This window comes from Lemur catta, chromosome 14 (genome assembly GCF_020740605.2).
Source record: "Lemur catta isolate mLemCat1 chromosome 14, mLemCat1.pri, whole genome shotgun sequence".
NCBI classification, from domain to species: Eukaryota; Metazoa; Chordata; class Mammalia; order Primates; family Lemuridae; genus Lemur; species Lemur catta.
Window position 1 is genome coordinate 28,069,812 of NC_059141.1, and position 22,567 is coordinate 28,092,378.

Genomic DNA, 22,567 nt, shown 5'->3' on the forward strand with positions numbered 1-22,567 from the left:
TTTTTTTTTTTTTAAAGATGGGGTCTCGCTCTTGCTAAGGCTGGTCTTGAAGTCCTAACTTCAAGCAATCCTCTTGCCTCTGCCTCCCAGAGTGCTAGGGTTATAGGCGTAAGCCACCACACCCCACCTACATAATCATCCTTGAAATATTCTTGTCAAAAGAAAAATCAAGCTTAAATATGACTGAGCCTGTAGAATTGTGCTCTCCAATATGGTAGCCAAAATTAGTGATAACCAAATAAGCCATATATTGTTAAATATACATAGAAAAATATTGGGAAATCTGAAGTATTAAGAGGTTCTGCCCTGGAGGGTGAGACTAGAAATGAAGGGCTTTTCTTTTACCTTAATAGTGTTTTTTGATTTTCTTTACAACAAAAAATAAAGTAGATCATAAGAGAGATCACTTATAGCCATGGTGGATAATGGACAAAGATCTTTGTCAAGTCACGCCAACTAAAATTAATACCAACTAAAGAGGTGGGATCAGAACTGGGGCAAAATGACAGGCATTATTTAGATAGGCAGAAAGGATTAGATGGCACAAGCCAGGGGGAGCAAGCAAAGGCATGGATCAGGGAAACACATTAACCTCACTGAAAAGGAAAAATGATGGGAATTTTTCTAATATTATTAGTTAGGATGTTTTTGATTACATACAACAGAAAACCCAACTCAAAACAGGTTTAGGCAAATTTATCAGATCTTAAAACTGAATATCCCAATTAGCTAACTTTGGACCTATTTGACCTAGAGGTTTAAAACATCAGTCAGAAATTCCACATCTCTACTGCTCTCTCAGCTCTGCCCTTCTCCATGTGATCTGAATAGGTAATTAAAAATTTAAATAAGTATTTGATTTTCATCTACATTCCTAAAAGTTGTATATACAAACTGGCAAAAGAAATTCTTCAGAGAGATAGGGTAAACTCCCACTTGGTGAACTGAGTAATTCCCAGAAGCTTTCTCATTGAAACAATCTCTGCGATCCCTGTCAAATGGAAACAAACAAAGTAAGCCTAAGATCACACCACTGTTGTACCTGGAGGCAATTCTGAACATCAGGAGGAACCCAAAGAAATTCTCGCTGTTAGCGTGGAAAAGACGAGGGAAGACTAAAATTTTGGGGACAGAGAAGCAGAAAAGAAAAGTTCTTCACTGAGAAAGAACTCCAGAAATTGGCACAGCAGTCCTCTTAAGTCTTTAACTGAGTATCAATCTACATGTGTGTATGGGAAAACACTACAAAGCTGGACAAAGAAGAACTTTGGGGTAAAAAACAATTACTGGAGAGCTATAAGCAAAATAGTTCCCAGAGCTCACTCGGGGCTAAGAATTATTCACATTCTCACCAATCAAAATAAAGTCATCACTGAATAGACAGGACATTCAAGAGAGACCCCAGAAGGTCTCCTTGTTGGACGTCAGATACTGAGAATTTTAGATATTGTGAATTGAGTGCTGAATGATGTTTGACTTTGTTCTGTTCAGCAGTTATGTTTCTTGCGCGCCACTTTGAATCTCTTACGGCTTATTTACAAACTTTTTTTTAGTTCAAGCCTAGAGTAAACTTTTTCTTTAGAGCTAATTTACCCAACAACTAAGAAATTATCAATGAACTTACTTTCTTCTGCAGCGTTTAAACTGTGATTAATACCATCCAGTGAAATTTTCACTTCAGCTCTTGCATATTAAAAATTGCAGAATTGTCAAAGAACTTGAGGACAGAGCAACAGAAACTATACAAAATTAAGCAAAGAAGAAAAGTTTGAAAAAATATCAGCAGAGCTTTAGCAAACAATATCAAGCAGCCTAAAGTATGTGTAATTGTAGCCTGAGGTAAAGGGGAGAAAAATGTTTGAGGAAAAATAGCTGAAATTGTCAAATTTTATGATGACTATACCCACAGACCCAAGAAGTTCAACAAATTATAGGCAGAATACAAATAAAACCACACCAAAGGACATCATAATCAAATTGCTGAAAACTAATATTAAAAAGAAAAATTCTAAATCAGCCAGAAAAAAAAAATATGTCAAAAACACTAAATGTGAAAATGACTACAGACTTCTCTCCTGAAATTACATAAGGCAAAAAACAATAGAAAAATCTTTAAATTGCTGAAGAGGAAAAAGAAAAAAAAAAAAATGGGGGAAAAAACACCTATTGACTTAGAATCCTGTATCAGAGAAATATCTTTCAAAAGTGAAAGCAAAATAAAAATATTTTCAGGCCAGGTGTGGTGGTTCACACCTATCCTAGCACTCTGGAAAGCCGAAGTGGGAGGATTGCTTGAGCTCAGAAGTTCGAGACCAGCCTGAGCAAGAGTGAGACCCCATTTCTACTACAAACAGAAAAATTAGCTGGGCATCATGGCTCACACCTATAGTCCCAGCTGCTAGGGAAGCTGAGGCAGGAGGATCACCTGAGCCCAGGAGTTTGAAGCTGTAGTGAGCTGCGATTATGCCACTGCACTCTAGCCCAGGTGACAGAGTGAGACCCTGTCTCAAAAAAAGAAAGAAAATTATTCAGGCAGAAAGAATGTATCACACAAAAACATGGATATACACAAAGAAAATGCACCCAAAATAATAAATATTGATAAATAGATGTTTTTCTCATTTCTTAAATTTTTAGGGAATATTTTGCTATTTAAAACAGAAATACACTGGTAAATGTATTAAGGGATTTACAACATAAAAGTCAGAAGGGAGAAAATGACAGTATACTGTTGTGAGGTCCTTACATTACACTCTAAGTGCTACAATGTTATTTGCAAGTAGACCGTGATAAAATAAAGATAAATATCATAAGCCCTAGTGTAGTAGTTTTCAACGTTTAAGACCCAGATGCTTACCCACCCATCCTTCTCTCCTCACCATCTACTCATCAAAAAAAAAAAAAAAAAAAGAAAGACCCATGTGTCCAGGAGATGTTTTCATGGGGTCTGCAAAGTCAGAACTATATTCATAATAATGCTAATAGTTTATTAGTCTTTATCACTGTGTTGACATTTGCACTAATAGTGCTAAAGCAATGTTGAACAAACTGTCAGTGCTCTAGCACAAATCAAAGCAATGGCACCAAACTGTACCACTAATCACTGCAGCCTTTATGACATGCACTCAAGGTTTCAAAAAAAGAGGGGAGGGAGAAGTGGCCAGATTAATTTAAGAATGCCTATGATGAAAGAGTAAAAACTATTAATTGTATTAAATCTTTACCTATGAGTAAACATATTCTTAATGTTGTGTGTGACAAAAGAGAAGTATACATAAAGAATTTCTGCCGCACATCAAAGTACAATGATTGTTTATAAGAAATGTACTTATACAATTTTTGAGCTGTAAACTGGACAAACACCTTTTATATAGTTTAAAAAAAAACTGATTGCAAGCTCTAGTGGTAGACATTTCTTCAAAGTGAGACAAAGTGGAGCCTTCATCCCCAATGTAACCATAAACCCACTCAAGTCATAAGGAAATCATGAGACAAACCCAAATTGAAGACTATTCTGGAAAATACTTGACTAGAAAAGTTTCAACATCATAAAAACAAGGAAAGACTAAGAAACTGCCAAAGGCCATAAAGACTAAGGAATTATCAGCTGGGTGTGGTGGCTCACACCTATAATCCTAGCACTTTGAAAGGCCAAGGCAGGAGGATCACTTGAGGCCAGGAATTCAAAAACCAGCCTGAGCAATGCAGGAGACCTCGTCTCTACAAAAAATAGATAAATTAGCCAGGCATGGTGTCACACGCCTTAGTCTCAGCTACTCAGGAGGCTGAGGCAAGAGGATTGCTTAAATCCAGGAGTTTAAGGGTACTGTTAGCCATGATGATGTCATTGCATTCTGGCCTGGGCAAAAGAGACCCTGTCCCCCCAAAAAGACCAAGGACTTATGATAGCAAAATATAATGTGGTATCCTGGATTGTATCTTGAAACAGAAATAGGACTTTAATAGAAAAACCGATGAAATCCAAGCCATGTCTGGAATTTAGTTAATAGTAATGTAAAAATGACAATTTTCTTAGTTTTGACAAATGTCTACGGAAATATACTAATAAGATGCTCTAATAACATTAGGGAAAACTGGATGAGAGTTATTTAGGAATTCTCTGTATTAACTTTTCAAACTTTCTGTAAATCTAAAGTTATTCCAAAATAAAAAGTTTATTACAACAAACAAATAAAAAAGCATAAAGTGAGCAAGTGATTTTAAGGAAAGCAATTGAAAGTAATTGTTGCCAATAATAAAATTCAACCTTTCCAGTGAGAATTAAAATGCTGCAAAACGTGTAAATACCACCATATATTTAACAGCTTCCTGTAGTTAAACTTTTCTAATTACATGACTAGTAATATTACTAAAATTTTTTGTTATACTATTACAAAATGTTATATTTGGAAGATTTGCATATTTGGTGAACTAATATTTTCCAAATGATCAATGTGTGATGTACAAACCCATGCATGAATCAATACATCCAAGCAGAGTTCAAGACAGACCAATGGATTTTAATATAAGAGTTATATGGTTTCAGAGTCCACCATACAACTTACCTTTAAGAAACTACCACTTAATGAGTTTGAGTGGTGTCAAAGAAGAATATCCACAACTAACTGAAAAGGGTATTAAAATGCTCTTCTTTTTACTATGTACATAACTGTGTGAGGTTTTCTTCATGTACTTAAGCTAAAACAACATATAACAAGAAATCAAATGCAAGAGTAGATATGAGAACTCAGCCTTCTTTTATTAAGCCAGACATTAAAGAGATCTGAAAAATGTAAAACAATGCCACTCTTCTCACTACTTGTTTTTGTAAGTTATTTTTCACAAATATGTTACTTATGTTAAGATAAAATAGCTTTATTATTGGTTTGTGGGTTTTTTTAAGACAGGGTCTAGCTCTGTCACCCAGGCTGGAGTCCATTGGTGTGATCATAACTCACTGCAGTCTCAAACTCCTGGGCTCAAGCAATCCTCGTGCCTCAGCCTCCTGAGTAGCTGGGATTACAGGTGTATGTCACCACATCCAGCTAATTTTTTAAGTTTTTCCTAGAGACAGGGACTTGCCATATTGCCATATCACTTGAACTCCTGGCCTCAAGTGATCCTCCCTCCTTGGCCTCTCAAAGTACTGGGATCACAGGCATGAGCCACCTCACCCAGCCTATTATTGTTGTTTTTATGTGATTAATACACACTTTAACATTTCAGTTTTAATTTTGGGTACAGTAATTGATAATCTCCAGGAACAAAAAATTATTTGAGATCTCTGATAACCAAAAATCCAAAGGGATCATGAGACTAAGCCATTTGAAAACTGCTGGCCAAGAGCAACCACTGAAAAAGTAAAACAGACATATAGGTAATAAGCTAATAGTGGAGATAAAATGTAGTGATAAAAATACTCATTTAATCCAAAAGAAGGCAGGAGAAAAGGAAACAAGAAAGACCAGATGGACGATTTGAAAAGAAATAGCAAGATGGTAAATTTAAAATCTAACCAATAATGATATTAAATGACATCCACATAAAAAGTAGAGGGTATCAGACTTTATATAAAAAGCAAGACCCAACGATACACTGTCTACAAGAAAGCCACTTTAAATATAAAGACAGATAAAAGAATAAAATGGTGAAAAAATAAATGTCATGCAAACATTAATTGAAAGCAAGCTGTATTGGCTAAATGAAACTTCATAAAAAGAAATATTACCAGGGCCAAAAAGACATGGCATTGATACTAAAGGGGCCAATTCACCAAGAAGACATTAAAACAAAGCTTCAAAAAACATGAAACAAAAAATGACAGAAAGAAAGGAGAAATAATCAAGTAAATTACGGTGGAGATTTTATTACTCCTCTCTCATTAATTGGTAGAAAAACTAGAAAATCAGCAAGAATATATAAGATTTAACACTATTATCTAAGGTGACCTAATTGACATTTATAGAATACTTCACCCAACATCTTCAAAATACATATTATTTTCAAGTACACAAGGAAGATTCAGTAAGACAAGCTATATTGGGGATATAAACAAAACTCAATAAATTTTCCTGAATCAAGGATCAGAGAAGGTTAAAAAAAAATTGAAAAGGATTGAAATTGTATAAGATATATTGCCTGATTTCTGTGGTTTGAATATTTGTCCCCTCCAAAACTCACACTGAAATTTAATCTCCACTGTGGCAGTACTGAGAGGTGGGATCTTCAGGAGGTGACTGGGTCATGAGAGCTCTGCCATTTTCTGTTGCTCATAATAGAATACCTAAAACTAGGTAATTTATAAAGAAAAGGGATTTATTTCTTATAGTTACAGAGGCTTAGAAATCCAAAGTTGAGGGCCTGCATGTACTGAGAGCCTTCTTGCTGGTGGGGACACTCTGCAGAGTCCCAAGGTAAAGCAGGGCATCACATGGCTGGGGGCTGAGTGTGGGAGTTCAGTTCTCTCTTCCTGTTCTTATAAAATTACCAGTCCCACTACTAGGATAACCCATAAATACAGTAATCCAAAGATGGATTAATCCACTCATAAGGGCAAAGCCTTCATGATCAAATCACCTCTTAAAGGCCCCACTTCTCAATACTGACTCAGTGGAGGTTAAGTTTCAACATGAGTTTTGGAGGTTACAAATATTCAAACCATAGCAACAGTCTATTCAAAGTAATAACAAGGGGAGGGATGGTAGCTCATGCCTATAATCTCTGCACTTTGGGAGGCCAAGGCAGGAGGGTTGCTTGAGGCCAGGAGTCCGAGACTGGCCTAAGCAATATCCTGGGCGAAATAGCAAGACTCCATCTCTACAAAAAATAAGAAAAATTAGCTGGGTATGGTGGTATGAACCTGTAGTCCTACCTGCTTGGGAGGCTGAGGCAGGAAGATTGCTTGAGCCCAGGAATTTCAGGCTGCAGTGAGCTATAATCCTGCCACTACCCTCTAGCCTGGGCAGTAGAGTGAGACCCTGTCTCTAAAAAAGCAAAAAAAAAAAAAATTAATGTACTCAATCACATCAAGAGGTTAAAGATAAAATCATGTGATCACACCAATGAATGCAAAAAAGACATTTGACAAAATCCAGCACCTACTCATAAGAAAACAAACTGTCTTATTAAGCTAGAAATAGAAGGGAAACTTCCTCAACTAGATAAAGAACAGCTACAAAAACCCCACAGCTAACAATGCTTAATGGTGAGAAACTAGAAGGTTTCTCACTAAGATCAAAAACAAGGCAAAGATGTCCCCTCTCACCACCGCATTTCAACATCATAATGGAAGTCCTAGGTACTGCAATAAGAAAAGGATACAAAAGTTGCACTGATTGAGAAAGAAAAAATAAAACTGTCTTTGTTCACAGATGATGTGACTGTCTATGGAGAAAGTCCAATAGAATCAACAACAAAACTCCTGGATCTAATAAGCAATTACAGGAAAGTTATAAGATACAAGGTGAATACATAAAAGTCAATTGCTTTTTTATATGACAGCAATGAATATCAAGTGGAATTTGAAATTTAAAACTTATTACCATCTATATTAGCCTCAAAAAATGAATTAGGTAAAAATATAACAAAATATACATAAGATTTCCATGAGGAAAACTACAAAACTCTGATGAAACATATCAAAGAACTAAGTAAGTGGAGAGATACTGCATGTTTATGGATAGGAAAATTCAATGTTTTTGAGATATCAGTTCTCAACTCGATCTATAGATTCAACACAATCCCAGTCAAAATCCCAGCAAGTTATTTTGGAGATGATAAACTGATTCTAAAGTTTACATGGAGAGACAAAAGACTCAGAATAGACAATCCAATATTGAAGGAGAGGAAAAAAAAATCAGAGGATTGACACTACCTGAATTCAAGACTTACCACAAAGCTATAGTAATCAAGACAATGTGGCATTGGTTAAAGACCAGACAAACAGATCAATAAACCCATATAAATATAGTCAACTGATCTTCGAAAAAGGAGCAAAGGCAATACAATGAAGCAAAGATAATCTTTTCAACAAGTGGTGCTGTAACAATTGACATTTGCATTCAAAAAAAAAATCAATCTGCATACAGACCTTATATCCATCACAAAAAATTAACTCAAAATGGATTACAGACCTAAATGTAAAATGCAAAACTATAAAACTTCTAGAAAATAACGTAGGAGAAAACCTAGATGGCCTTGAGTATGGTGATGACTTTTGAGATCAAAAACCACAGGCACGATCCACAAAAAAGTATAGCAGGGGGTCATGTTCCAAGACCTCCAATGGATACAGAAATCATGGACAGCACTGAATGCTACACATGATAAACTATGACAAAGTTTAATTTATAAATTAGGCACAGTAAGAGATGAATAACAATAGAACAATTATAATAATATACTGTAATAAAAGTTATGTGAATGTGGTCTCTCTCTCTCAAACGCACACACAAAACATCTTAATATTTTCAAACTGTGCTTGACCACAGGTAACTGAAACTATGGAAAACAAAAGTGAAGGAGGGACTATGTAATTGAGAAGCTGGAGTTCAATAAATTTATAACTTCTGTTCTGTGAAAGACAACGTCAAGAGAATAAGACAAGCAACAGAAAGGGAGAAAATATTTGCCAGACATATCTGATGAAGGACAGTTATCAAAAATATAGACAGAACTCTTAAAACACAACAATAAGAAACTGAACAACCTGATATAAAAATGAGCAAAAGACCTGAATAGACACCTCACCAAAGAAGACATACAGATGTTAAGTAAGCATATGAAAAGATGTTCATCATATGTCATTAGGGAACTGCAAATTAAGACTGTGAGATACCACTACACAGCTATTAGAATGGCCAATTCAAAACACTGATAACACCAAATGCTGTAGAGAATGTGGAGCAACAGGAATTCTCATTCATTGCTGGTGGGAATGCAAAATGGTGTAGTCACTTTGGAAGACAGCTTGCCAGTTTCTTGCAAAACTGAACATACTCTTACAATATGATCCAGCAATAGTATCCTCCTATTTACTGAAACATATAACCACACAACAACTTGCATAGAGAAGTTTATAGGAGCCTTATTAATAACTGCCAAAACTTGGAAGTAACCAAGACATCCTTCAGTAGGTAAATGGATAAACTGTGGTATACCCAGACAACAGAATATTATTCAGCACTAAAAAGAAATGAGCTATAAAACCGCAGAGAGGCAAGGAGGAAACTTAAATCCATATTACTAAGTGAAAGAATCCAATCTGAAAAGGCTACATACTGTATGGTTCTAACAATATGACACTCTAGAAAATGCAAAACTATGGAAATAGTAAAAAGATCTATGGTTGCCAGGGGTTGTGGGGGAGGGAGGGATGAATAGGCAGAGCACAGAGGAATTTTAGGACAGTGAAATTATGCTTTATGATACTACAACAGTAGATACATGTCATCATACATTTGTCCAAACCCACAGAATGTATAATACAAAGAGTAAACTCTATGTGAACTATAGACTTTGGGGGATGATGTGTCAATGTGGGTTCATCAGCTGTAACAAACAAACCACTGTGGTAAAGGACACTGACAGTGAAGTAGGCTGTGTGTTTGCACGTGTATGTGTGGGGATCCTCTAGGGTATATGGAACTCTGTACTTTCTGCTCAATTTTGCTATGAACTGCTCTAAAATAGGTTTATTAATTTAAATATACATTTCTCTGTGTGTATACACACACATGTATATATATACACACATCAATAATATGTGAATGAATATAATTAATAATAACCATGATTAACTATAGTTTATCCCTGGAACACAAAGTTGGTTTAACAACGAAAACCAACTTAAAATGTAATCAGAAAAATGGTCAAAACAGGCTGCATGTGAGTTTTGTCCCATCTGAATGTGCCAATAAGCTAGATATATAGTGCTATCAAGCATCTGAAAGACATAGTAAATAAATCAAATTTCTAAAGGATGGTTACATCTTAGGCTTCAAATTGTTTTCTACATACAATGCTTCAAATATTATATGTTTGAATTATTATACCCAGCACTCAAGCAAAGGTAACTAAGCATACAAAGAGATAAGATACTATCTGCTAGCAAAAACTAGCAGAAACAATATTCTATATAAACAGACCTATAGGATTTCCAGACATTGGAATTTTCAGACATATGAAACAACTATACTTACTATGTTCAAGGAGATAAAGGCCAAGCTTGAAATTTCTGCAGGGAACTGTACACTGTAAAAAGTGATATAGATTTTTAGAAGAACCAGCTAGGAACACAAGAATTGAAAAACACAAAATTGGCATTAAAAACTCAATGTACGGGGCCAAGGGATCTGTATTCTTAATAAATTCCCTAGGTAGCTCTAATAATCCACTGTGTGTGAGAACCAGAATCATAGATTACCACAATAAATCTTAATGTCCTTGTCCATAAACCCAATGTTTTTTTTAACCTTATTTTTTTCTTTTATTTGTTTAATTAATAATTGTACATATTTATGGGGTATATAGTGATGTTTCAATATATATAATCTATAGTGATCAGATCAAGGTAATTAGCACATCCATCATCTCAAATATTTATCATTTCTTTGCACTGGGAACATCAATATCCTCCCCTCCTAGTTATTTGGAACTATTATTATTGTTAACTATAGTCATGCTATAGTGCTACAAACACTGGAACTACAAAACAGCTGTAATTTTTTATCCTTTAACAAATATCTCCTTATCCCTCCCTTCCCCCTACCGTTTCTAGCCTCCAGTATCCTTTGTTTACTTTTTACTTCTATGAGGATCAACTTTTTTTTTTAGCTTCCACATGAGTGAGAACATGTGGTGTTTAACTTTCTGTTCCTCGTTTATTTCACTTAACATAATGTCCTCCAGTTCCATCCATGTTGTTGTGAATGACAGGATTTCATTCTTTTTTTAAGGCTGAACAGTATTCCACTGTGTGTGTGTGTGTGTGTGTGTGTGTGTATGCGTGTGTGAGACAGAGAAAGAGAGAGATATTCACACACACTACATTTTTCTTTATCCATTCATCTGTTAGACACTTGAGTTGATTCTGTATCCTGGCTATTGTGAATAGTGCTGCAATAAACATGGGGGTGCAGACGTCTCTTCAATATACTGATTTCCACTTTCTTGGATAAATGCCCAGTAATGGGGATTGCTAGATCTCCACTGTTTTCTAATTTAGTTTCCATAATACCTTCAGAATTATTTTTCTAATATATGTATTCGATATCTCAGTACCTTATTTAAAAATATTGTGGATAAAACTTAATTCTATAACCTCCTGCCTAATGATCCTTTACCATCTACCCTACATCCCTGATATACTGGCCTACTAACTAAACAGATCTTGCTCATTTCTGTTTGCTCATTCAATTTCTACTATCTAGAATGGCTTTCCTCAACCTTGTCTGCCTGCTGAATTCCTACTAATATACTTAGAAACACAATTCACATGTCATCTCTGAGCAGGATAAATTGTTCTTTCAGCTGTATTCTCACACACTGTTTAAACTTTATTACAATGCTCACCACACAATATTATAGCCACATATGAACCTCTTCTTTCCTCTCCCTTGTTCCTGGCAGTTATACTGGAATAACTCAAAGGCTAGGACTCATGTTTATTTATATACCAAAAACTAAATCATACATATTGCATTATACACATTCAATGTTTTTTTGAGTAAAGTATGCATTCATTGAAATGAAAGCCAAAATATCTTAAAGAATAATTTAGGATCAATCAAGAATTTTGTCCTTCAGGTTCTGCTAGAGAAAAGGTCTGGCACTTGCTAATCTGAGGTCACACACTGAGTGGGTAACAGAATGGTATTCTATAATATTACATTCTGATGCCTTGGGCTCTGTAGCCAAAGGGATCCACCAGAAAGACAGTGGGAGGGAAATATGTGAAAAGATCAGACTGGATTCAAAGGGAGGATGTCAAGAGTCTTTGAATAGGCTTCCTAAAGTAGTAAAATATGGGAACTAAGAAGAATAGAAGCTTCTTTTCCAAAGACTAGGAGAAAGCCAAAACAATCTGATATCTACACTGATATACTCACTAACTGACTCAACTTCGAGTTTCAGTGGACAGTGGAACCACTCCCCTTAAAGGGGTTAGTGTTAAACACATTAGTAGGTAAACCCTTCTATTTCTACATGCTGTCAACAGTTTATAGAGAGCCAGAATAATGTTTCAGAAACAGAAGAAACTTCTATGTGGACATCTCTACCATCTTAAGACCATTTCTGCCCAAGAGAAAGGGACTCTCTTACACAGGATGATACAAGAGCCAAGGAAACCATCATGTTTGGGGTAAAGACTTTAACAAATAATGATGTCTTTACTAATTCTAAATTGTATTCCTTAATCTGGAAATTAAGAGACATGAAACCCATCCTACATTTTAAGCTTAATTGAAAGCTTGGGGCAAAGCATTTCATCACTCTTTGGCCTGTAGGAGTGCCTTAGTAAACTTCATTTTGACAAAGTTATTAGCACAATTTGGTTTGTTTACTCTGATGCCTAACATAATATACAAGTCTGAGATAAAGATAGAATAAATAAAACTTTTAAAAGTAACTTTGTAATCAAACTGTATTCATGTAATCAAATAAAATATATTCAGAGAATTGTCAAACTGTAACCCCTATCCAAATTTCTGTTTCTGATAAAAGAAACCGCCCCCCCCAAATTCTATCCTATTTGTGAGAACTTGTTTTTATTCTTTTAGTTTTCCTCAATTTAAGCTTCTCTTTTGAGGCTTATACTTCTTCCCTCTCACAGAAGCATAGATCCAGAACTGCTATAAGTTCCTCTCAGTCTTTAGACCACAAAATTAACTTTTATGAAATTCATTTACTCACACATAAGAAATGCATAACAAATTATCAACTGTGAATAAAGAACACACATGCAACTGGAAAGGTAATTATTCACTACCTTTTCAAGGTGACAACAGGTACAGTAAATAAAAGTGAAAATAAAACATGCAAGGGTAAAACGATTTTAAAAACTTCTCAAGAATAAAATCTGAACATAGTCCAGCCCCTCCACAATATGAAGGAAGTACTTATTTTTGTAGTACTTAGCCAAATTTTACAGCAAGGGTATATATATTTAAGCATAATTAAAACCAATGAACTTGTTTTCAAATATGCTAATAGTATACACACCAATAAAGTTAGTAATCAGAAAATTAAGCTCTAACACATTCAAAGTATGCAACATATAACTACTATTCACAAAGCACATATATGCTAGTCCTTTCCATATTATTGTTCCTATAGTAAAAAAATTCAAGAGTAAAGGCTTAACTGAGAATGACCTATTCTTTTAGATAATTTGAAGCACTCAGATTAAGAAATCAGTTAGTATCTTAAAACTTTTTTCCTTGCCTGTCAAAAGTTATGTGAAACTGATTCAACCACTAAACTAAAACTTCACTCACAAAATGGCATGTGTTGACGAAAAACTTGAACTATCATCTAACTACCATAATCTCATTTTCACATTAAAGATACCAATATAAACAGCAAAAAAGATCACTTTCTACTGAAAGATTGTCAGTTTGACATAGTGTATATTCAATCTAGTATGCGATATCATAATTATACGTAACATGGGTCATCTGAAATCATTCTCACTTGTAGTTTGGAGTTCATAAGGCCAACTATTTAGCTGCATTCCAACTGTATCTATTAATTTAGAAAAAAACAAAAACCCACATCAATTGAACTACAATATAACTGAAATACTATTTACAATTAACAGATGCAATTTTTAACATGGCTCGCCAACTGGTTCAAAAGGCCACAAGCAGGAATTTCACATCTGCAAAAGAACACATGTGATCATCTTCAAAAAATAATACTATGAATATTCTTGTGATTTAGAAATTGACCATCAAGTTAAATGTCAAACTTCAGTATGACTTTGCCATTATCCTAAAATGTTTTCTATTTTTCTTCACTGTAAACATGGGAAGCACTAAAATTGATGAGAACTTTAATAAAAGTTACTATAGGAATAAATTTTTTAAAAAGTATTTTACCTAAAGATAGCTTTCACTTACAAACTTCATGTATTTCTGAAAAGCTCCAGGTACAAATCATGTAAAGGCAAATTATATATACATATGGTGACATTTTGTTCTTGAAATAAACTGCAAGAAAAATATATATGATAATACCATATATGTAAAATATACACATGCAAAAATAATTCTGTGTTTTTCCACACAAAAAATGAATTCTAAAAGGCCAAAAAATGTGAAGGAAAAGTGAATCGAGATATATCATACTGTAATGTTTTATATTTTATAAAGAGAATACAATCGTGCTATCTGTATAATTAACAGAGAAAAAAGTTTATAAATCAAATCTTAACTTTCCTATTCATTTAGTGCATAATCTTACAGATGTCTTTTGATTAAAAAAAAAAAAAGAATTCTGGCCCCAGAACATAATCACACTCTTACTTAAGAATATGGCAACTCAGCCAGACGCATTGGGGCACACCTATAGTCCCACCTACTCAGGCAGCTGAGGCTGGAGGATCACTTGAGCCCAGGAATTCAAGCCTGGGCAACATAGTAAGAACTCATCTCTTAAAAAAAAAATTAATAAAGAATATAATAACTCCTTTCTGAATACCTGCTTTAAAAATGTATTATTCATTGAAATAATACTACTATTCTAATCTCCTAATAAATCTTACAGTTTTACCACTCAAAAAGCAAATGAGGCATTTTTAGAAAGCTCAAAGGAATTTATCTTGACCTTAGTACCTTGAGCCACTGCCTCATTTCTTCAAGCAGTTTTACACCTTAATTACTAGCTACCTCTTCATTTCCAACAACTTTGATAGCTTAAGATTCTATACTAAAACATGGCAGGTGTGTCCTAACATTCTTCAAGGCTTTATTGACAATATCTTCATTTTTCATTTCTGATTCCAAACATTCATTTGAAAGGAGTACATGGTAAAGGATCTCAAATATAATTTTATATTCACAATGTTTTACAGAGTTCAAAAATCAGGGCTGTGAAAAAACGTTTTCAAGTTGGAACAGAGACATAAAGTTGTAAATTTACCATTACTCTAAGGAGAAAATCAGGCCCACTTTGAAAATGACAATTGCTGGGAACAGGACAGCAAAGTTAGACAAATGGGGAGTGGAGGACACACACAGATGTAAAAAAAGAAAGTAGAAAGTGAGAGGCAGAAACATGTTCACCACATGGCAAAAGTGAAATATATTTTGAAGGTGGAAAAGGTAAAAAGAACAATGACTTGACTATACATAATGCCTCCCAGAAAACAAACAGAACCACAAAAAGGGCACCAAAATATACATTAGTACCTACACCCTGCTGGAAAGCTCAAAAATTAAAATAAGTGGCTGGGGGAAATCATTTGTAATGGAACAGAGAAGAGGTTGTAGGAGACAGCAATTGCATTTCAACCCCACTCTGTCTTTTCATATAAAAAAGAACTGTTCCTTTCCTGACCACTCATCAAATTTTCACACAATATAAATAAAAGAGAGAGGAAATGTGTGGCCTTGGCTTTCCGAAAGGAAAACAGCAGATTAAAGGCATACAGCATATTGGTAAAGATAATTATCGAACCAGTAATTTAGAGATTTATGGTAAGAAAATATTGCAGAATGTTTATATGAAGATATAAAAATGTACGCACATGCATATTTAAGGTAAACTACTGTAAAGTCAATAGTACCTGTGCAAACCTTCAGTAGCAAGACCACTGTTTTGCCTCTAGAGGGCGAACTTGGTCTTCTGGAAAAACTAGACAAGAGAAGTTACTTTCAGACTTTACCAAAAAAAAAAAAGGAGATAAAATTTAAGATGTCACAATAGCAAAGGTTCCCAACCTTTTTGGCTAACAATACTCTTAGTATCTCAGTAATTTTTTCATGGCAACCTCTAAACCTAAAGAAATATCAAATGGTTCTGTTTAATAAGTAGCTATGTCCAAACAATTTAATAATTGATTTACATCCTAACGGTAACCATTTTTAAAAAATACACATACATTGAAAGAAAAAAAGTTTTCATTCTTAAGTAACAATCAATTTCTAATTGGGCATGTATAGCTGTTGTGCACTATACAGCTTCTCAAACCTTGACTGAAATCAGATTAGACACTCTCATTTCCAGATACTGATTTTTTTTCCAGTATCTGATTGTTATCACAACCTCAGAAAAACGAGATTCATAAGGATATTAATATGATGCCACAGAAAAGTACTACTTAATGTTAGAACTGTGTACTATTTCAAATTAATAGTTCAGGTGCACCACATACAACAAATGTGGAGTATCACTGACTTTACCTCAAAAAATTTAAGTATCCCATGGTTCCCCTGCACACACCAGAGTCCTGTGCACACAGTTTGAGCATGAATCATGCACTATAGTTTTAAGTTCCTGCAGATAAACAGTCACTATTTTAATTACCTGTAAATAAAATTAACTAATGTTTTTATTTTTTTTATTTATCTACTCATTTTATTTTTTGTATATATTCATGAGGTACAAGTGCAATTTTGTTACAATGATATATTGCATTGTGGTGAATTCAGGGCCTTTAGCACTCCTATTCCTGAAGCAACATACATTGTACCCACCAGGCAATCTTCCATTATCTCCCCACTCCCACCCCCCCAACCCCAGTATTGTTTTAAAAGATCTAAAAATTATTTTCCTATATTACTTGGAAAACAAGTTTTTCTTCCAAGCAATAAAGGAACACTATTAAATCGTTAAAGGAAGATACTTTTTCCAATTTGAATGATGATTATTGCCCTAATGTGGTTATTTTTATATATGCTGTTAAATCTGGTAAATACAATTGGAAAAGAGAAAAACAGGAAATTTGTTATGTATCTTCTTCTAAGCAATGACTTCTCTGAACTTAAATACTGCAAATTGATCCAGTCTCATTGCTTTCCATTTTCACTAATCTAGTAAGGAGGAGCAGAAATTCAGGAGTCAAATAAGATCAGAAAGTGTTAAGAACTCAAGAATACAGGCCAGCATGGTGGCTCACATCTGTAATCCCAGTACTTTGGGAGGCCAAGGATCACTTGAGGCCAGGAGTTTGAGACTAGCCCAGGCAACACAGCGAGACCCCCATCACTAGAAAAAAAAATTTTTTTTAAATTAGCTGAGTGTGGTGGTACATGCCAGATACTCAGGAGGCTGAGACAGGAGGATCCTTTGAGTCCAGTAGTTTGAGGCTGCAGCGAGCTATGACTGCGCCACTGCACTACACCCTCGGTGACAGAGAAAAACCCTGTCTCTTAAAAAAAAAAAAAAAAACCTCAAGAATATAGATGTTAATGGGGATATTAGAAGAATTGGCTCCTAAATTACTACAAACAGATTATATACCAACTCTTCTCACTTATGAAGTCCTTGGTTTAGGCCGAACACCAGAAAAGTGACAAAGGAAAGAGTTCTACCTCATAATCTATTCAGATTTTGTCTTTTACTATTTTATCAGTTCACAACTACCAATATTCATAAAATCTGTGCCACTGGCAAATGCTACCAAGTCCAACAGGAAATCAAAGTATGTGGTGAGAGTGATTAGCTGAGTTTTTTTTTTAACAAAGCTACTCAAGGAATAACTAGGAAAGAAAATCAATGTTCTTTTTTTTTTTCTTCCTCCCTCTGGCTTCCTCCTCTTTGAAAATAAACGTTCTATTACTTTAAAGAATTTTCACAACCATTAAAGATAATAGAAAATATGTGGCCTGTTTTTGGAAAAAAAAAAAAAAAAGGTTACTATAAACATCTATAATCCCAAAAGTTTCTATCTACACAAAAAAGAATTAAAATGGAATATGGTTAGTTATTAAGAGAAGAATGCTCGAAAAGCTAGGGCAAACTACATGGCTATATTAGTACTTACCTGTTGAATGATTTTGGAAGTTTTCTGAAGATTCTCTCTGGGAGGGACTTTACCAAATAATTTCCAACCAGGAGCACTATGGACAACTGATTTGAGTTCCTTTGCCCTTTTCGGAAAAAGGTTTCTGAAACACACAAAAGTTACATGAATTGTGCTTTTTGTAGCCAAAGAGATATTTAACAATACTTTTTTGTTTTCGAGGTAAGATTTCTGTTTTCCAGGCTAGAGTGCAGTGGCATCATCATAGCTCGCTGCAACCTCAAACTCCTGGGCTCAAGTGACCCTCCTGCCTCAGACACCTGAGTAGCTAGGACTACAGGCATACACCACCATGCCTGGCTAATTTTTGTATTTTTTGTAGAGACAGGGTCTCACTTTTGCTCAGGCTGGTCTGGAAATCCTGGCTTCAAGCGATCCTCCCACTTAGGCCTCCCAAAGTGCTAGGATTACAGGCATGAGCTACCTTGCCTAGCCATTTAACAGTACATTTTCAAAGCATGCTTATTACCAAGGCAAATACAAAAATACCTTTAAATAAAAGTATTTCTACTACTTACACCACTATTACTTAGACAAACAAGGTTCAATTAAGAATACCTGGCTTATATAGAGGTATTAGAACAATCATCAACAGAAATACTAACAAGATAAACAAACTGGAAGAAAAATGACAGCCAAAATTAAAATGTAAATATTTGCTTTAAGCCAGCTACAAATATACTAGAACTGATAATACATGCATGAAAATATAAGCCAAGAATTTGAGAACAAAAAAGTTTAAACCACATAAAATAGCTAAAGGATCAAGTAATACAATATTTGGTTTAACCACAGAATATTAATATATTATTAAGTATTCACCGTGTTAGGTGGTAAAAAAGAAATTTGTATGTTTAAAAGAAAACAAATAAAAGCTATTTAAAAAATTGGAAAAATACTTGCAGTAATAATTTATCAATTGCAAAATGAAAGTGCATCTACTGATCCCCCATTGCTATAATATGTATTTATGTAACTTGTTTTTCCTAGAACAGCTACATATTGACTCTTTGGTAGAAAGTTTTCTTGTACATAACCAAGGAAGAAAGTACCTCTCACTGAAAAGAAAAACCTAAAAAAATCTACACACATGTCAGGGATTTTACTTATTTTTTCCATGCCCTAGCCAACCAAATTAAGTATCTTTTTGTACATGTAAATAGGGATGATATTCAAAATATGTACCCATCAAAATAGCACGACCAAGGCACTATGGATCAATTAGAAAAGGTACTGATAAATCCAAAATGAACTATCAACCTTTTCTATAAGATAGGATATAAAATGGACATTAAGAAATTTTAGGCCGGGCGCGGTGGCTCACGCCTGTAATCCGAGCACTCTGGGAGGCCGAGGCGGGTGGACTGTTTGAGCTCAGGAGTTTGAGACCAGCCTGAGCAACAGTGAGATCCCGTCTCTACTAAAAACAGAAAGAAATTATATGGGCAGCTAAAAATATATATAGAAAAAATTAGCCAGGCATGGTGGTGCATGCCTGTAGTCTCAACTACTCGGGAGACTGAGGCAGGAGGATTGCTTGAGCCCAGGAGTTTGAGGTTGCTATGAGCTAAGCTGATGCCATGGCACTCTAGCCTGGGCAACAGAGTGAGACTCTGTCCCCCTCAAAAAAAAAAAAAGAAATTTTAAATTCACAAAATTAGTTAGACACAGTTCCAAATTAGTTAAAGTTCCAAATAACTATGTTTCTCTACATTCAAAATACCATATAAATATATCTTTAAAATACAGTATAGTGGTAACAGGAAATGAATTTGTAATGAACAATGTTAACAGACTCCTACACAAGAATGTGGGCTAATCAGTAACAAAGAAAAGAAACACTCTTATTTCCTTAGGTGTGCAATGGAAATAAACACATGACAGTAGTGTAATTTCTATGTAAGATACCCTGGAGGTTTCATCTCAGAGACCAAGTACAGTGACATAATTCTCTACTTCATAAGATTACTAAATGGTTGAACGTTTTCAATAATAAATATGCTGAGGACTAGGAATACTTTTAAGAAGTAATTTCAAGGTCAGGTGTGGTAGCTACACACCTGTGATCCTAACACTTTGGGAGACCAAGGCAGGGGGATTGCTTAAGGCCAGGAGTGCAAGAACAGCCTGAGTGACATAGCGAGATCCTGTCTCTACGAAAAATAAAAATATTAGCCAGGTGTGATCTCGTGTGCCTGTATTCCTAGCTGCTTGGGAAGCTGAGGAAGGACGATTGCTTGAGCCCAGGAATTCAAGGTTGCAGTGAGCTATGATGATGCCACTGCACTATCCTGGGCAACAGAGCAAGACCCTGAAGACCTGGTCTCAAAAAAAAAAAGAAAGAAAGAAAGAAAGAAACAATTTCAAGCCTCAAAGAATGGCCTATTAATATAAACAATGCTTGATATGTTGTGTATTATTTATTAATCTATTGCCTCTTAGCTCCATATCTATCTACCCTTATGCTATGTGATAATAGACAAAATTCCATTAAGCATTTCTCCTTTGAAATAAACATGAAACTGTTAAGCTTTCTGGGTAGAGGTTGCCAAAGGAACACTGAAGGACAAAGGGGGCTCTCCCGTGGTTTTCAGCTGCTGCAGAGTGGTTTTTGGTATAAGTATGAGGACATCCAGTAAAACTCTGATCAGCCACATGCCCAGACAGTACAGTCCCTTAGCAAACTTGCAGCCTCGGCAAATTTGCAGCCTTGATAAACCTGCAAGCTCAGCCTGGAGATGGCTGCCTTGCAGCCCTATCAACATAGAAACTGACCCTACCAAAGGCTTTCTGCCACCACACCAGTGTGCAAATTCCCTGTGCAAGCTCCACACAGCCAATTTGTGTACCCACTCCTCCCAGACAGTTTTCACCAAGCCATACTCCCTTTACAACCACCATGAGACCTGCCTATACCCTAAAGGTTTCCCATCTACCCACACTAACAAACACAGGAGAAAATCTTTGTCACCATGTTTTATGCAAAGAATTCTTGGATATGATACCAAAAGCATGATCTATAAAAGAAATAATTGATGAATTGGGCTTACTCAAATTTAAAACATTTGTACTTCTAAAGACATCATTTATAGAAAATGGCAGAATAGGAATATCTAGGAGTCAGTCCCTCCAACAAAGTAAAAACTGAGCTAGAAAGAGCAATTGGAATCAACTACTTTAGAACTCTAGAACCTGATCAGAAATTTTAAACAACCAGAGGAGTGCTTGATGAAGGAAAAGGCTACTGATTTTTCATAGGTGAGTAGCATGCATAAACCAATTATCATCTCCATTTCTCAGACCCCCACCTCTCGTGGCTGTGGGAATAGCAGTCCATGTTCCTGGAGAGAGGTGCTGGAAAAATGTCCTTCAGAAATTTGGGGTTCTGCATTTTGGATGGTCTGGCAGTGCCCTAGGGGGCTGGCACAGATAGACTCAGTTCCAGTCCTCTCCACAGCAGTGGCTTTCACTGACAGTATCTAACAGAACAATTAAAGAAAGCGGAAATATTTTTGCCCCCCTTTTTGGAGCCAGACATTTAAGGAAATCTTGTCAGATCACCACCTTACCACAAAGATAACAGGACAAAAACTTGTGACCATATATAGAAATGAACACACACTTTGCAAAAATAGCCTGTAAAGTCACAAACTCAATAAGCCCTCAAAAAGCAAAAATCAGTAATCACTCAGTGGGAAAAATAAATTTACAGAGTTACCATACTATAACACTCAAGAGTATCCAGTTCTCAACAAAAAATTACAAAATATACAAAGAAACAGGAAATTATTCAAAGGAAAAAGAGACTTTGACTAAAATCATCTCAAAAGAAGCCAAGGCAATGGAATTACTAAAGACATTACATCAACTGTCTTAAAAATATGCTCTAGAAGGTAAAAAACAAAACAAAACCAAAACCAAAAACAAAAACAAAACCACCATGGACAAAGAACTAAACGAAATCAGGGGGGAAAATTATAAGCAAAATGAGAATATGGGAATATTAGTAAAAACACAGAAATTATAAAAAGGAAACAAACAGAAATCCTGGAGCTGAAAAGTAGAACTAAAATTTAAAAAACTTTGTAGAGAATTTCAATGGCAAATTTAAGCAGGCAGAATAAAGGAATAGAAAATGTGAGGAAAAAACAATTGAGATTATCCAGTCTCAAAAGTAGAAAGAAAAAAAGAATGAAGAAAAATGAACAGAGCCTGAAGGATCTGTGGGACATTACCAAAGGTACCAACATATGTACCATTAGAGACCTAGAATAAGAAGAGAAAAACAAGGGGAAGAAAAAATATTTGAAGAAATAACCAACAACTTCTCAAATCTCATTAAAGACATGATCTATACATCCAAGAAACTCAACAAACTCTAAGCAGAGTAAACTCAAGGAGATTCACATTGAGACACATTATAGTCAAATTACTGAAATCTAAGACAAAGAGAGAATTTGACAGCAACAAGAGAGGTAACTTGACAAAATGAGGGATGCTCAAAAAGGTTAACAGCTTATTTCTCATCAGAAACCATGGAGG

General features: G+C 35.2%; 1 protein-coding gene across 2 annotated transcripts in view; it reads right to left on the bottom strand.

Annotated features, from left to right (window-relative positions):
* Window positions 1-22,567, bottom strand: part of TBC1D12 (TBC1 domain family member 12) — a 93,751-nt gene that overhangs the window by 50,278 nt on the left and 20,906 nt on the right. For both annotated transcript variants that reach the window (XM_045568890.1, XM_045568889.1), the window contains exon 2: window positions 17,987-18,110. In XM_045568890.1, coding sequence (XP_045424846.1) covers window positions 17,987-18,110 — 124 coding nt within the window. The remainder of the gene's footprint in view (window positions 1-17,986; window positions 18,111-22,567) is intronic.